Source organism: Gossypium hirsutum, chromosome D01 (assembly GCF_007990345.1).
Source record: "Gossypium hirsutum isolate 1008001.06 chromosome D01, Gossypium_hirsutum_v2.1, whole genome shotgun sequence".
Lineage (NCBI taxonomy): Eukaryota > Viridiplantae > Streptophyta > Magnoliopsida > Malvales > Malvaceae > Gossypium > Gossypium hirsutum.
In genome coordinates, this window is record NC_053437.1 from 4114485 (window position 1) to 4131928 (window position 17444).

The 17444-nt window shown below is 32.1% G+C and overlaps 2 protein-coding genes and 1 long non-coding RNA gene across 3 annotated transcripts in view; all 3 read right to left on the bottom strand.

The window, feature by feature from the left end:
- Positions 1–9285: 9285 nt before the first annotated feature.
- On the bottom strand, positions 9286–10692 carry LOC121213765 (uncharacterized). Its single transcript, XR_005909187.1, has 3 exons — positions 10312–10692; positions 10034–10102; positions 9286–9503 (listed from the first exon to the last, which is right to left on the bottom strand). It is a non-coding gene; the product is annotated as an uncharacterized lncRNA (long non-coding RNA).
- A 3802-nt stretch (positions 10693–14494) lies between these two features.
- Positions 14495–16496, bottom strand: LOC121213766 (3beta-hydroxysteroid-dehydrogenase/decarboxylase-like). Its single transcript, XM_041086817.1, has 3 exons — positions 16093–16496; positions 15439–15572; positions 14495–15340 (listed from the first exon to the last, which is right to left on the bottom strand). The coding sequence occupies exons 1-3, from the start codon at positions 16163–16165 to the stop codon at positions 15152–15154; spliced, it is 396 nt and encodes a 131-aa protein (XP_040942751.1). The 5' UTR covers positions 16166–16496; the 3' UTR covers positions 14495–15151.
- The window catches only part of LOC107928090 (receptor-like serine/threonine-protein kinase At1g78530), a 6176-nt gene continuing 5068 nt past the window's right edge, over positions 16337–17444 (bottom strand). The window contains exon 4 of the mRNA XM_041087844.1: positions 16337–16425. Within this exon, the coding sequence (XP_040943778.1) occupies positions 16337–16425 (89 nt within the window). The remainder of the gene's footprint in view (positions 16426–17444) is intronic.

Genomic DNA, 17444 nt, shown 5'->3' on the forward strand with positions numbered 1-17444 from the left:
TGATCATATTATAACCTTTTAATATCTAGTGATTAAATTATAATTTAAACCATATATAATTGATTAAATATAAAAAATGTATTGTGAGTAAATATAATAAAAAAAGTTATTCAATTTTTATAAAACTTTTATTTTTATGGCAATATAATTGGACATCTCAATTCGAATTTTCATTTCTCAAAAAATTTATGTACCATTTGTTATCTAAACACTACACCAAAACAGGTTTTTAGCGGCGTTTTTTTAGGCCTTTAGCGGCGCTTTTTAACGCCACTAAAGATATTTGCGGCGCTTCTTAAAGCGCCGGAAAAAATGCCGCTAATGAAAACGTCGCAAATGTTTGCAGCGTTTACAAACAAAAACGCCGTTAAAGACCATGTTCTTTAGCGGCGCTTAGAAAAAAACGCCGCTAAAGATCATGTTCTTTAGCGGCGCTTAGAAAAAAACGCCGCTAAAGATCATGTTCTTTAGCGGCGCTTAAAAAAAAACGCCGCTAAAGAACATGTTCTTTAGCGGCGTTTGTAAAAAAATGCCACTAAAGACCATGTTCTTTAGCGGCGCTTAGAAAAAAACGCCGCTAAAGAACATGTTCTTTAGCGGCGCTTAAGGGAAAACGCCGCTAAAGATCATGTTCTTTAGCGGCGTTTTTTTTCTAATCGCCGCTAAAGAACATGTTCTTTAGTGGCATTTTTACAAACGCCGCAAAAGAACATGTTCTTTAGTGGCGCTTTTATACAAAAACGCCACTATTTTTGGGATTTTTTTTTATTAAATTTTTCATTTTTTCTGCCCTCCTGTAGCAAAATTTCAAAAGCAACATTTCAAAAGCAACCAATAGCAATAAATTTATATAATATTTTAACATAAGGGAATAAAATAATATTAATATCAATAAATAAAAGTGAATTCATATTGTTTTTGCAAAAAATGTTAAATGTTAAATGTTAAAATGATAAAAATATTTATGTCATACACTATGAAGGTGGAAGTTGCGACTTAAACATCTTCATCATAATCTGAAGCTGCTGCTGAAGTTCGTCGTACTTTTTGCTCTGCTCTGCTTCTCTTGCTGCAGCCTCCGCTTCCCTCGCTGCAGTCGCTGCTTCCCTCGCTTCCGCCTCTGCTTTAAGTTGTAGCTGGAGTTCTTCATATTTCCTTTGAACCTCAATTGTAGTCGCTTGCATCTGAGCCATTTGGTCTTTTAACCTCTGAACTTCAGCTTGAGCCTGACTCCCCGAAGCCATGTATTGGTGGGAGTTGGATCCAAAATATTGGGTTGGGCTAACAAAAGATCCTTGAAATCGAACCCGACCATACCTTTCAGGACCCAAAACTTCAGTAATAATCCGATTATCAATATCTTCAAGATGAACCGAACTATCACTAGAAGCAATTGCTTCGTACTCCGCCTTTTTATCATTTAGTTTTTCCTAATAAATATATCACATAGTTAGGAACACAATATTATATATTGAAAAACATATGCAACATAACAATAGTCGCATTAACTGCAATGAATTAAACCATTAGAAAATAAACACTATAAATAACTAAAATAAGTCAAATTGTATTAAGTAAACGTACCATTATTTCAGCAGCTTCAGGAGTCATGGGAGATCCATCTTTCTTCCTATGTGTAATTTCAAAAAGTTGAAGGCGTCCAACTTTTTGACCGGACGACCGTTCCTACAATATAGTAGTATAAATATTATTTAATAGAAAGTTATACATATTCGACAATATTAAAAAATTTAAAAATACCTCCGCCTCAGCTACACATGCGAAACTTCTCGACCCGGCTGTGTGGGTGAATTTTTGTTTCTGCCTGCTGCTTATTCCAACTTGTTCACGATCCTACGTTATGAAATTTTTTAGTACGTAAATAGAAAATACTATAAACCAAAATAATTACAATAGTTTAGAAGGACGTCAGACCTCGCCTTTATTCGAATGCCAAAATCTAACCGCATCTTCCCATTGGTACCTCAACATACCCGGCGGGACATTTTGCAATTTCTCATCGAGGGTTGTTTTTGTCTTATAATAATTTTTCTTCAAAGTACTTTTGTTGTCTCTCCATCTTTTTCCCAATGCCTTCTTTACATAAGCATCCGAGACCTCTAAAGCAAACCTCGCCTGCAAAAAACAAAAAACACAAGTTAATAAAGTAAATATAAATGAAACTATTTCCCAAGCATTATAGATGACATTAACATTTTGTTACCTTAATATTATCGAGGGCTTGGTTTTTGTTGCTATCGGGCATTTGATGCCATGACTCGTAGTTTATAGGTAACATATTCGGATTTCGTGCTAAAATGCCCATGTATCCAGCTAAAAGTCGAGCTTCTGATCCAACAGGCTGACCAAAACTGTTTCGTCCAACTTTGACACGCTCGACTGAATCTAACTCGTACAACTCTCTAAGTAGCGTACGTCCTCGACCTCTGCGCGTCCCACCATTTTCAGCTACAAATGGTATATTATAATATAAGAATTTGAAAAATAAATCAACTATAACAGAAACACGCATGTAAATTAAATGAAAAATTACTTTGAACTTCTGTAGGATCCTCAGCTGTAATCGGAACATTTGAAGATCCAACTGCTGTCTGTTGTTCAGTACTATTAGTTTCTGTCGAGTTTGGATTATTTTGAACAATGCTTCCCCTTAGAATTTTTCTTCTAGGCATTTTATCTACAATACACATAAAATAGTTAATAACTTAATAGCTAATTACAACAATAACAGCACATATAAAACAGTTGAAACATATAATAAGACGAAGATTTAAATTATGATATTATATATAATTAAACAATCGTAAAATCTTACTACATCATTATTCGTAAATATCTTCATCGGTATCCTGACGAACCCATCCAAATTGTGCACTAGTACTAGGGATATTATCGTTTAAGTTTAGTTCTGGAAAGGGTAAAGTTACTGATCTATCTTCGATGTTATCTCTACTTCCACTGCCCATATCAAACAAGTCTCTAGGGATGTTACGGAGTACAACGTACCAACCCTCATCAGTTGGATCTTTTGAGTAAAAAACTTGTTTGACTTGAGATGAGAATACATACGGCTCATCTATCAGTTGTTGTCCTGTGTGAATCAATCGGTCAAAGTTCACCATTGTAAAACCAAATTGATCTTGCTTAATTCCACGAGCTGTATTAACATCGGCCCAATCACCACGAAATAAGACAACTTTCCATTTGCCGTAGTAATCCAACTCAATTATGTCAGTAAGTTGTCTGAAATATTCCACATTTCCCTCGACAGGATTATTGTCCCTAGCACTAGCATAACTCGTAATTGCAGAATTGACAACAATTCCACAATTTTGCGTTCTCCTCAACCTCTCGCGATATTTTGTATGAAATCTGAATCCGTTGATGAGGAACGCACTATATCTTTTAACCACTCGATTTGGACCTTGGGAGAGCCATTTAACATCGTCGTTTACGTTCTTCCCGCTCCAAACCTATTGAATGGAAAGTAAACTGAGTAATTCATTTGTTATGAGAAAACATTATTATTTGTAAGCGGAAGCTCGAACTGCATACCGTTTGGCTTAACCATTCATAAAATGATTCTGTAAACAACTTATTGATATCTCGATGTTGTGTTCTTCGGGAGCGCAAACGAGATCTCAATATTTGTTTGTACTCACTGTGTTAAAAAAATGTGATCTTTGTTAGAAGATAAACAATTATTAGTTTGATAAATATTTATCAAATTTGTAGAACTTACTTCCGTAAAGGTTCCAATAAATCGTGGTGAAACAGAACATATCGATGTGCTTGTACCCACGATAAATGATCTAATTCTGTAATTTCAACTTTTCCGATTGGTTCTCCAAAACTTTGGAACAAATAAGTATCGGCTAAGTTATGGTCCGTGAGTCCAGCATTCCTATTTGGTCTGTTTAACCTTATTTCAACATCTTCCAAATATCTTGAGCAGAAGGTCATACATTCTTCTGCCAAGTAGCCTTCAGCAATCGATCCTTCTGGATATCGCTTGTTGCGGCAGTAAGACTTTAATTTGGATAGAAACCTAAACATAATATACAACATTTCTTAATTATTGAAACTAAAGGCATAAAGGTGAATGAAGGAAAACTTTAAAACTTTTAATTAACACCTTTCTATGGGATACATCCATCGATAGAAAACGGGTCCGCCAAGAATTACTTCGTGCGGGAGATGGATTATCAAGTGAACCATAATGGTGAAGAAGGAAGGTGGGAAGATTTTCTCCATGTTGCATAAAATTAAAGCGGTTCGATCCTGTACCTTCTGAAGTTCTTGAACGTCCAAAACTTTGCCACAAATGGCTTTCATTATGTTGGATAGTTCAATTATACAAGACGTCACCTTCTTGGACATACAACATCGTAGAGCCACTGGCAGTAAATCTTGCATCAAGATGTGATAGTCATGTGATTTTAGCGAATATAATCTTCTATCTTTAACACTAACACATCGAGATATATTTGATGCATACGCATCTGGAACCTTTATATCCTTCAACACCGTGCAGAACAATTCTTTTTCCGTCTTTGACATTGAAAAAATAGAAGGCGGCAACCGATATTTCCCATTCGGAAGTGGATTGGGATGAAGATCAGGTCGGATTCCCATTTGGACTAAATCAAGTCGACTCTGAAGATTGTCTTTTGATTTTCCGTCGACATTCAAAACTGTACCCACAATGTTCTCGCAGACATTTTTCTCAATGTGCATAACATCAAGATTGTGTCGTAGAAGGTGATGCTCCCAATAAGGTAACTGAAAAAAAATACTTCTTTTTTTCCACAACTCCGCCTCATTAGGATCGTCCTCTTCATCAGAGTCATCATCAGCTTCATCATTGGATCTTCTATTTCTTTGCGTGTTTGGCGGTTGGTTCATCTTCCCATAAATAAAATTCATATCTTCCAATATGAACAAGATTTCAGAGCCACTGGTCTGCGAAGGAGCTTCTCTGAACTCTTCAGTACCGTCAAATACAGAACTCTGAAATCTAAATCTATGATTTTCCGGTAACCACCGACGATGCCCCATGTAAGAGAACTTCTTCCCATTGTATAACCATTGCGAACATGTTTGTGCAGCACAACAAGGACACGCATAACGACCCTTGGTACTCCAACCGGATAAATTGGCATAAGCGGGAAAGTCATTAATGGTCCACATTAAAGCTGCACGTAAATTAAAGTTCTCCTTTCTCAGCACATCGTATGTCTCAACACCAACCCACAATTGTTTTAACTCTTCAATAAGTGGCTGCAAATAAATGTCGATATCATTCCCGGGCCCTTTCTCTCCAGGGATAATCATAGATAAGATTAGGGAAGATTGCTTCATGCAAATCCATGGAGGCAGATTGTAAGGAACAAGCACTACTGGCCAAGTACTGTAGGCAGTGCTCATGATCTTGAAAGGATTAAATCCATCAGATGCTAGCCCAAGCCTCACACTCCTAGGATCGCTTGCGAAGCTTGTAAATTTATTGTCAAATGATTTCCAAGCTAAAGAATCTGCCGGATGCCTTAGTAATCCATCAACGGTTCGTCCATCATGGTGCCATGTCATTGACTCCGCTGTCTTCGACGATAAAAAAAGCCTTTGAAGCCTTGGTATCAACGGAAAATACCGTAAAATCTTGGCTGGCTTCTTCCGTGACTGTGCATCATTTTCATCGTCGTTCCCATCTTCTGTGTTTCTACTTGTCCAACGAGAGTGGCCGCATACATGACAGCACTGTTGGTTTCTCCGATCGCCCCAATACAACATGCAGTCATTTGGGCAACTATGGATTTTGTTATACCCAAGGCCTAAATCTTTTATCATCTTCTTCATATCTTTGCAGGACCGAGGGATTTTTGCAAACGGGAACATTTCTCTCAAAAACTCTAACAGCATTGTCAACGAGTTTCCCGTCCACCCTCCCAAACACTTTAATTGAAAAAGACGAACACAGAAGGACATCTTTGAAAATTTTGATCCCTCATACAGTTCTTCGTTCATGTCATTAAGTAGCGCGTAGAACTTCACCGCTTCTCCATTCGGCTCTTCATGACGTACACTACTTCCCGGTTCGGTAAAAGTATTTCCACCAATATTACAATCATCAGAGGCCATAAAGTCCGCTGGGAATGATTCGACACCATGATTGTGCATATTAAATGCATCCCGCAACATACCTTCCATGTCATCCCCTCTACCAGACTGATGGTAAGCAGTATCAGGATAAGTTACATCCATACTTGAAGAGGAAGTACTAGGCGGGCATTCTCCATGAAATAACCATTGTTTATAACCCCGAACAAACCCATCAACAATTAGATGCTCGTATACAACTTCACGATAATGCCAGTTTATGTTGACACACTTCTTACACGGGCAAAGAATCATGTTCTCTTGGCTTGCATATTGAAATGCAAAATTTAGAAAAGTCTGTACTCCATTTCGATAACCGTCGCTTACCCTTAACAAATTCATCCAAGACCGGTCCATTTCTTAGATCTTGAAGTCTGATTTTCACCAGAAATTGCAATGGTAAGTTATGTAAGTTATGTAAGTTAAATGTATTATGTAAGTTAAATGTAAGTTGTAAGTTATTATGTATTATGTAAGTTGTAAGTTAAATGTATTGTGTAAGTTGTAAGTTAAATGTATTGTGTAAGTTGCAAGTTATTATGTATTGTGTAAGTTGCAAGTTATTATGTATTATGTAAGTTGTAAGTTATTATGTATTGTGTAAGTTGTAAGTTAAATGTATTATGTCAGTCAAATGTATTATGTAAGTTGTAAGTTATTATGTATTATGTAAGTTGTAAGTTATTATGTATTATGTAAGTAATGTAAGTTAAATGTATTATGTAAGTTGTAAGTTATTATGTATTATTTAATAAAATAATATATAATTTAATAACATTACTAATATAATTATTAATAATATTTAATAAAATAACATTTTATTTTAATAGTCAATTTTAATATTCCACATATTTTTTTATATTTTATTTTATCTTTTATGATAACATGATAACAAAATTTAATTATAAGGTATACTCTTTAATAAATGGTTTATTTATAGCAATCTTTTGGTTACGTAAGATATGTATGATGTAAGTATAGCACTTTTATGCATCTTATTTATAATTATTTAAGTAATAAATTTAAGTAACATATTTAAGTAATAAATTTAAGTAACATATTTAAGTAATAAATTTAAACAAATTTTAGTAAGTAATGTATTTTAGTAAGTAATGTATTTTAGTAATAAATTTAAACAAATTTTAGTAAGTAATGTATTTAAGTAATTAATAAATTTAAACAAATTTTAGTAAGTAATGTATTTTAGTAAGTAATGTATTTTAGTAATAAATTTAAACAAATTTTAGTAAGTAATGTATTTTAGAAATAAATTTAAACAAATTTATGTAAGTAATGTATTTTAGTAAGTAATGTATTTTAGTAATAAATTTAAACAAATTTTAGTAAGTAATTTATTTTAGTAAGTAATGTATTTTAGTAATAAATTTAACATTCAATCGCATAAATGAGAACTAACGTCGATAATTTATTAATTGACAAGATCCTTGAAAATCGATAATTTGTTCACTTTAAAACGAATCCACTATTTGCCCATAATTTATTCACTTACTCAAATATATAAACTGATTTAAGAATTTTAATCATTTGCGTAATTATTTTTGTTTGGGTAAAAAATACGTACAAGAATTACAATCATAGTTTATACCTTGCAGTTATGGAAAAATTTGGCAAAGTAACATGCAAATTGAGCCAGCAACATATAAATAAAAAATGATAAATAAACCAATACCCACAGCGTAAAAAAATTTTTTTTAATTAAAACTCCCTTTTAAAACTCAAAAATAATAATTAAAGTAACAAAATCCAAAATTTAAACATTTGGAGGTGTTTTTTTAAGAAAACCGAGGTGGGAAACATAGGAATAAATACCTCAATTTCCTGGACTTCGAAGCAAACTACTGCAAAAAATAAAAATAAAAAGGAAAACATAAGTAAGTTAGTTCCAAATAAACAGGAAAGAATTAGTATAAAACTTAAATATAACAAAATCCAAAATCCATCATGTACAACGCTATTAAACTTTAAGTTATTTTATGAGTTTTCTTCCAAAAAAAAATCTAAACAAAATAATCACAATATATAAATAAAAAATGATAAATAAACCAATACCCACAGCGTAAAAAATTTTTTTTTAATTAAAACTCCCTTTTAAAACTCAAAAATAATAATTAAAGTAACATAAGACTTTAATTTAAACATTTGGAGGTGTTTTTTTAAGAAAACCGAGGTGGGAAACATAGGAATAAATACCTCAATTTCCTGGACTTCGAAGCAAACTACTGCAAAAAATAAAAATAAAAAGGAAAACATAAGTAAGTTAGTTCCAAATAAACAGGAAAGAATTAGTATAAAACTTAAATATAACAAAATCCAAAATCCATCATGTACAACGCTATTAAACTTTAAGTTATTTTATGAGTTTTCTTCCAAAAAAAAATCTAAACAAAATAATCACAATATAATCCAAAATAATCAGGTTGTTTAATGTATTAAAGGCAAACTAGATTCCCCAATTTGGTAAGAAAGGCATATATTCTCGATAACACAATAACCAAGACTACATATATACTGACATATAAAACAGTTTTGCTTATTGTCCTAGTTGCCACATATGTTTAAAAGGAACCCAGATTAAACTCTAGAATCCACAGCCATAAAGATGATAATACATTAGTTACCCATTAGTTACCCACTAGTTACCCATAGTTTGAGATATTCAAATTTAGTTACCCATTAGTTACCCAAATACTACCATTAGTTACCCTTTTATGCTTCTCCAAAAATCGCTGTAATGGAGAAACAGCAGGCTAAGATGAATACTTTTGAAGAATGCCAAATCTTCCTTATTAAAGGAGATGGAAAGAAAGTGACCCACAACTTGCCAAGCTTAGCTTAAACTTTGCTTATTGAAGAACACCCACAATCCATCATGTACAACGCTAATAAACTTTAAGTTATTTTATGAGTTTTCTTCCAAAAAAAAATCTAAACAAAATAATCACAATAAATAATTATATATTGATCAAATGGCTGTTAAAACAATTTGCATTCGATACTACTCGCATACATTTGATGAGAAACTGTGAGATACCAACTTCTACAACAAATAAAATATGAAAGTATTATGTGCATAACTAAATAAACAAAGTCCACTTGCTTAAAACCATTTCGGGATTTGCATAATACATGACAGGCTGACCAAAATGCAACGGGTATATAACTACCACGAACAGCAAGATGATTAACTAAAGATGATTAACTAAAAACCTTTTATTTGCAACATAAAATTTGCCTTTACAAAATTTACCTCCACGCCAAAGAATATCCAAATTTGGCAGCAATGAAACGAGCTCCAACCCAGCAAGCTAAGAAAGCAACGCAGACAAAAACCAGATCCAGATTTCAGAACCAAAGCAAACTACATTTATATCACATCACCCCATCTTTAAAAAGAAATAAGTCACAGCAAACAGCAAATTATTTGGCAATTGGGTGATGAGAAATCATTACTGGGTTAAAACAGGTCAAATTCACACCAAAGAAATAAAACACGTCAAATTCACACCAAAATCTAACCATCATATTCTTCACCTGAAATCATTAGTGGGTTAAAACCATTCTAATTAAATCTGGAAAAGAAAACGGAGGCAATTGGGTGATGAGAAATAATTAATTTGGCATTTTGTAGCCTTTTATAAACCAAAAATACAAATTGAGTTTTGGCAGAAAGAACTGTAAATCAAAGTCTAAAACTTGTTAATCACTCTATTATTCTCCTTCACTCTTATACTTATTTGTCTAGCTATTGAGAATGCATGTCTCATTCATGTATTCGACAATGTTTTCAATACAACATGGACAGATTCAATTCAAGCCATCGACACCATTGCCTTACCTTTGCCTTGCCTTGTTCTTGTTCTTGTTCTTGCCTTGTTCCAGTTCAAACAAATTCCACTTTTTTCTTCTGTAAAAGAGAAAGAAGGGATGGCGAAGACATGAGTAAAAATCAGGAACATTCAAACACAGTTCCAAGACGACAGACGGCTTACCTATTCCCCATCATCTAATGATTCCCCAGAAATTATGTTGTTTAATCGAAACCTAAAACCCCAAATAACTTAGACTGACCTAAAACCCAAAAAATTTAATCGAAACAGAACTGGATGTGCTTACCTATTCAATCGACAAATCTCGCAGCTGTGCCCACCGTCTTTCAAGATCGACTCCGACCACCTTTCTTCCCTTTCTATTTTTCGTGATAAGTTTTTACACACTTCTCTCTGTAATTTCGACACTTAGAAAATTTTGTTAAGGGTTGCTGTAACTGGAGGACGGAGGCAGAGATGTAAGTGAATTTGTCCGCTGACGAAACGGCGTCGTTTAAGTTAAGTTATAAGTTTTGCGGCGCTTCCCTATAAAACGCCACAATAGAATCTGATTCCCTAATTCACAGAACGACGCCGTATATTGTAATAATTGTGGCATTTTTGACTAAAACGCCGGTAAAGGATACCTTTTGCGGCATTTTTATATAGAAACGCCGCTAAAACTCTCATTTTCTTTTTGTCTTACTTTTAAATAATTAATTACCAATTTATTTAACAAATAAATAATTACTAACTTATTTATTTGTTTATTTATTTATACCAATTTTAGTTTGGTCCTATATTTACAAATTAAATATTTAATAACTATATATATATCCATATATATTCATATATATCCATATATAAGTAAAAATATATACAATGGACGTTAATTTGGGTTAAATGTTTTGCCAGTTATAACTATTATTAATTATTAGTTATATTAACAAGTCTCAAATTATAAATTAACCTTGTAATCTTCATATTAACCATTCAATTTATATATGTAGCTACGTACATGCATAAAGTGATCATCTTATACCTATTATACTCAAAACTTATCTTAATATTAAATTTATTCTGGATATATATTTTACAAATATATAAGAACATATATATTTACCTCCAAAATTAATCAATCTAATATTAACCTATTAAGAAACCCTAAACCCCGGCCAAACCCCTAAAACATCTATAACCCTCAGTAAACCCTAAACCCTAATAATTAACCCTATACCCCTAAATTCACATAACCCCTAAAGCATAACCTAGCCCCTAAACCCTAAACTATAAATAACAAACCTTAAATTCATATATACCGGCCCGTACTCCTTAGAATACCATGCAACGACCAAAAAATTCCCTAAATATTCTTTAATAATAAAAAAATATAGTGAAAATCTATTAAAATATAATAACTTATATTTATATAGTTAAAAATATTGTATAAAGTTGAAATAAGGAAGCAATATTATCTTTATGACAAATTTTCGTATGAAGCTTCGAATGTCCTCTTAACAAATGGATGAAATTTGTTATAATAAACTTGGTACAACAAATTTTGTCTCTTTGTATAAAAAACAATTTTTTATTATAAAATTTGGTATAGAAAATGCATTTTTTTCGATAATAAGTTCGTAAAGGATGAGGACACGGGTTAAATGGCCTTTAAAGAAACGGCGCCGCTTAAATTAATTTTAGGTCACATTTGCGGCGTTTGGCGTAAAAACGCCGCTATTGCTTGCCTTTTGCGGCGCTACCGGAAAAAACGCCACTAACTTTTCAATTACAGAAAGAAACGGTGACGTTTTCACAAAATTGTAGACATATTTGCGGCGTTTTACCTTAAAACGCCACTAAATTTTCAATTACAGAAAGAAACGGTGACGTTTTCACAAAATTGTAGACATATTTACGGCGTTTTCCCTTAAAACGCCACTAATAGAGTACACATTCAACTGAAACGACGCCGTTCTGACACAGTTTCAAGAATATTAGCGGCGCTTCCCTATAAAACGCCACAAGAGAAACTGATCCCTAACACGTAACGACGTCGTATTGATCCATATAAAACACGAACTTTAGCGGCGCTTAGCAAAAAATGCCGCTAAAGAACAGAGAATTAGTGGCGCTCAGATAAAAACGCCACTAATGATACGAGCATTAGCGGCGCTTAGACAAAAACGCCGCTAAAGAACAGAGAATTAGTGGCGCTCAGATAAAAACGCCACTAATGATACGAGCATTAGCGGCGCTTAGACAAAAACGCCGCTAAAGGTTTAAAAAATCGCAAAAACGACGTCGTTGGTTTTAGCCTTTTTGTGGCGCTTTACATAAAACGCCGCTAATACCTATTATTGGCGGCACTTGTTGGAAATCGCCGCTGATGGTCTACCTTTAGCGGCGCTTTGACTAAATCGCCGCTAATGCTCGATTTTTTGCGGCGCTTTTATTTCAAACGCCGCTAAAAGTGCCGCTAAAGGCTTATTCTGGTGTAGTGAAACTTAATTTTTTTTCTTTCTTAATTCGCTACTGTTTTGTTCAATTTGAAACATCTTCAACTCGTAAAAATTGTTTAATGGTAGCCCTATAAATAAATCTCTCGAAATTTCCCAGATAGTCATCTCTGCCCTTTTCTGTAAGTATGTTGAACATCTTCAAATTTATTGCACCGTCCTAAGGACAATATATTTGAGATTTGGCCCACTTACTTATTAGGGATGGCAATTTGTGTTTAAATTTTCTTTTTGATGTTTTAATATTTATTGTCATTTTTTAATAATTTTTTTTTTCAAATTTTGAATCCGTATTTTTATTGATAATTTGTGCCTAAATTTAATAAATTTGAATTCAATTTTAAATTATTATGTTTTAATCCGATCAATATAATATATTATATTTTAAATTTTTATGAATATGATGTATGCAATTTATTATATTATAAATATTTAAAAATAAATTCCATCTTTCGTTTATTTAATATATAATATTAGTAAGATATTTAAGATTTTCAAGTTTGCCTAATTAGTTTATTTAATAATCTGACGCGCACATCGCACATGCACTTTACCCAATTAGTTTTTCTTTTTCTTTTTTCTGTAAAGACTCTGTAAAGTTGAATAAAATATAATTCATCAGGAAACAAAGACATAAAAAAAGTTAAAAGTCGTAAAAGAGTTTGGATAAAATTAGTGGATTTAGACAAAAAAAAAACTATTTTTTAAATAGACATATCGAGTAAGATGTTTTGGTTCATGAATTAGTTGTTTACTATTATTTTGTTATCATTTCGCTATTATATTATTATTGTTTAGATATTATATGACTTTTAATTTATTGTTAATTTTACTATTATTTTAGAGCATTTGTTTACTAAGTTGCGACATAAAGGCTTTTTTTTAATATATTTTCAATTGTTGGGAAATATTTATTTTAATGGGTTTAGTATATTCGATGTATTATATTTTCTAAATTTATTTTTATATAAAAATAATTAAATAATAATAATACAGGTAAACTAGGTCAAGTTAGAACTTAAAATGCGAATTTAAAATTTTATATCGGTTCAACTCAAATCTGATTTGACTCGACTCATGATCAGATCTAATATAAATGTGTAACTATTTCCTGTAAATGTTTTCAATATTTAGGTTGTAAATATGTACTATGCACTAATGCTGATTCCTTTTTATTTTATAAATATGAACAAAATTAAAGATAATATATTTAATTTACTATATAACTTTATATAGTAAAAATAAATCACTCAATATTACCTACTAAAAACATAATTACTGAAGGGACTAATCATAATTATTTAATTCAAAATTCTTGTAGGAGATCAAAATTGAATAATAGATTTTTATAAAATTAAAATATGATTTTATTAATTCATATTTTTAATGGCATTAAATATTATTTTTTAATTTTAGAGAATTAATATATTAATTTATAATTTTAAGAATTGAAAAGTGGTTTAGATTCACTTATAATGTTAATTAATGAGTGTAATTATCCTCCTATCACTATACCAAAATAAGTCTTTAGCGGCGCTTTTTAGCGCTACTAAAAGTATTTGCGGCGTTTTGACAAACGCCGCAAAAAACGCCGCTATTGAAAGCGTCGCTAATTTTTGTGGCGTTTTTACCGACAAACGCCTCTAAAGACTAGGACCTTTAGCGGCGCTTTCCCCACAAATGCTGCTAAAAGACCAGGACCTTTAGCGGCGCTTTCCCCACAAACACCGCTAAAGACCAGGACCTTTAGCGGCGCTTCCCCACACACGCCACTATAGACCAAGACCTTTAGCGGCGCTTTTGTCACAAACGCCACTATAGACCACAACCTTTAGCGGCGCTTTTGTCACAAATGTCGCTATAGAGCAAACCTTTAGCGACGCTTCTCGCCAAAACGCCGCTAAAAACATATCATGCAAAAAAATTGTTTTAATCAAATAATATTTATTTTTATGATAATGTCAATCAATTTTGTTCTGCATTCTACAGGGAACGCTATTAGTTTTTCTTTTTTTCCCTAACAGAGCCTGGATACTTCATTCTATCTGTCTAACCAAGGAAACCATAACTCATTCTAATTGAAAATAATAATTTGGAAACCTCCTAATTTAAGTACTTGGGGATTTATAACTACCTAATACAAAGTTTATAACAATGCTGAAGAGCATAGGTTTTGAAGAACCATGCTATAATTTTAAATCAGCAAGCAACAACAAATGAAGCACTTATCTGAAAGTTGATTTAGTGAAATACAGTGTTTGATCTGTAACCATCTAGTCTTGCAAAAATATGTCACAGCATGGCAATCAAATCAGATACATGACACATTAGAGCTTATTACAGTTTTAACTTCTTAAAACCTTACAATTTAAAACAAGCATGCGGTAATAAGTATGTACCTTATAATTATATCTCTACCAAATAGCCACTTGCAAATGACAACATATAGACCCTGGGAACAGTTTTAATTGTAGTAAAGAGGTTCCTAAAGACACATTGCCATGTTTCACTTTTAGCCTATACTTTGATAATCAATGTAGAAATATCCATTACGCTACGGTAGATAACAGTAAGAATTTTAAAATAATCAAGATAATAGTAAAACTACAGCTCTACACAAATAAAGCGAAGTTAAGATTGTTCACAAACCTTTGCCAAACCGAATTTGGCTAGATTCACTAGCAAAGGCACAAATTGTGTTTCACCAGATCCAAAGACATTGCTAGGGCGAAGTACACATGTTTGAAGACTGCCAATCTTGTTAGCTAACCTGATTAGTCCTTCAGCTTCAAACTTGAGGTCTACAGTCATATCCTTAGACTGTAGAGGCGCATCAATAAACAAAAGGACAATTAGCAAACAAATGGAAATTCAAAAGCCAAAAAAGTTTTATCAGATTGAAGCAATATGAAACATACTGTCCCTGGGTAAGCGAAGGACTCATCACCATTAAGTATATCTTGTGAACCATAAAAAACAACATCTGCAGAACTATAGTATACGAGTCGCTTAACTTTACTTTCTTGGCATGCATTAATGACATTTTTTGCACCTGAAATTATTGCCAACGCAATGTTATGATTTTAAAATATAGTATATAGTTATAAATCTCATCACGTACAAAAAATTGTCAAAAATTATAATAGCATCTTAAATATGATTATGGCATAGCAAATACATGTCAGCTGTAGGCGCCATTTATTGATCAATTTGTACAATGTGGAAATTCTCCAACTTTCTTGATTTTTCTAAGTTACACAAATTCATCTTGAACCAGGCACTAGTTCTGCTGCCAACAAGCCAAACACGCTTATGCTTTTCTTTGAGATAAGGTTGAGCGAAAAAATAGAAATAAAATAAATTGAGTAAGCTTGATAAGAAAAAAAAAAGGAAGATGATCACTATTTTTTATTCTAGTGCATAAAAACAAATTTGGAAAATGATAAATAAACAAGTTCATTTTCAAATAATTTCATTTTTGAACTCTATGAAGCAATGAAAAGGAAGAAACATTTGGAACTCGACAAACTTTTTTAACTGGAAGACAAATTATCGCTGTTCCGAAACATTACCGTGTAACTTGTGTACAGAAATCCGGGCAAGGTTTTCAGGGTCTCTACTGTTAGATCGCCAAACCAAATACATGAATTGAAGAGCCGGTAACAGCAAACTGCAAAGCGCAGGAAGGGGTTCGTTGAGGCACTCTCGAAATTTGGTATAAACAAAAGGGTGTTTTTTTGTTAAACATTTGCGGCGGGGATAGCCATTGGAGAGCAGAAGAAGAACGGGAAGTAGAGAAAACGATGAAGAAGGAGTTCAAAACATCGTCGTCTGGTAGCGAGATGGAAAGCTGAGTTCCTTTGATAGGGTCAGGTGAAGAGGAAAGAGAGAAAGGGAGAGGGGATCTAAATTTAGATTAAATATTTTTAAATATAAAAACATTAATTAATTGTATAAAATTTTATTATTTACTAAATCTAAAGTAAACATTAAATCCTAAACCATTTAATATATATATAATTGATCTATTATCTGTTAAATAATTTAAACTATAATCATAATTTTAATATATTAAAATTAATATTATCCCTTTTACAATTATATAAAAAATTATTAAATATATAAATTAAAAAACCAATTAATCTAAACCCTAAACCCCTAACCCCTAACCTCTAACTGCTAACCCCTCTTTTACAATTATATAATAACTTAATTAATATATAAATTAACAAATACTAATTAATCTAAACCTTAAACCCTAACCCGACCCCAAATCTCTAAATCCTAAATCACTAACTCTTAACCTCTAACCCTAAACCCCAAACCACTAAACCTTATTTAATACATAAATTAAAAAATACTAATTAATCTAAACCCTAACCCCCAACCCGAATCCCTAACCCCTAACCCCTAACCCATAAACCTTATTTAATATAAATTAAAACAGACTAATTAATCTAAACCTTAAACCCTAACCTGATACCGAATCCATAAACTCTAAATCCCTAACTCTTAATCTATAACCCCTAACCCCTAAATCACAACCCTTAAACCAAAATCCCTAATCCATAATCTATAAATTTTAAAATTTTAACTCCTAAACCGGCCTTAAATCCTAAATTAACCATATACCCTAAACCATATATATTAAACCCTAAATTATAATGATAATTAATTAAATATTTTAAAATTAATACTATCGTATCTTTTATAATTATATATAAAATTATTTAATATATAAATGAAAAATCAATCAGTCATGTACCCAAAAAATTTTAAAATAATTTTAAATAATAGTATTTTAATTTTTCCATTTTTAACAAATATTTTTTTATGTTTTTTATTTCAAATTATTTTTACGTGTCATTATTTCAAATTTATACATTTTTAACAATATTTAATTAAAATAAATAGTAAATAGATA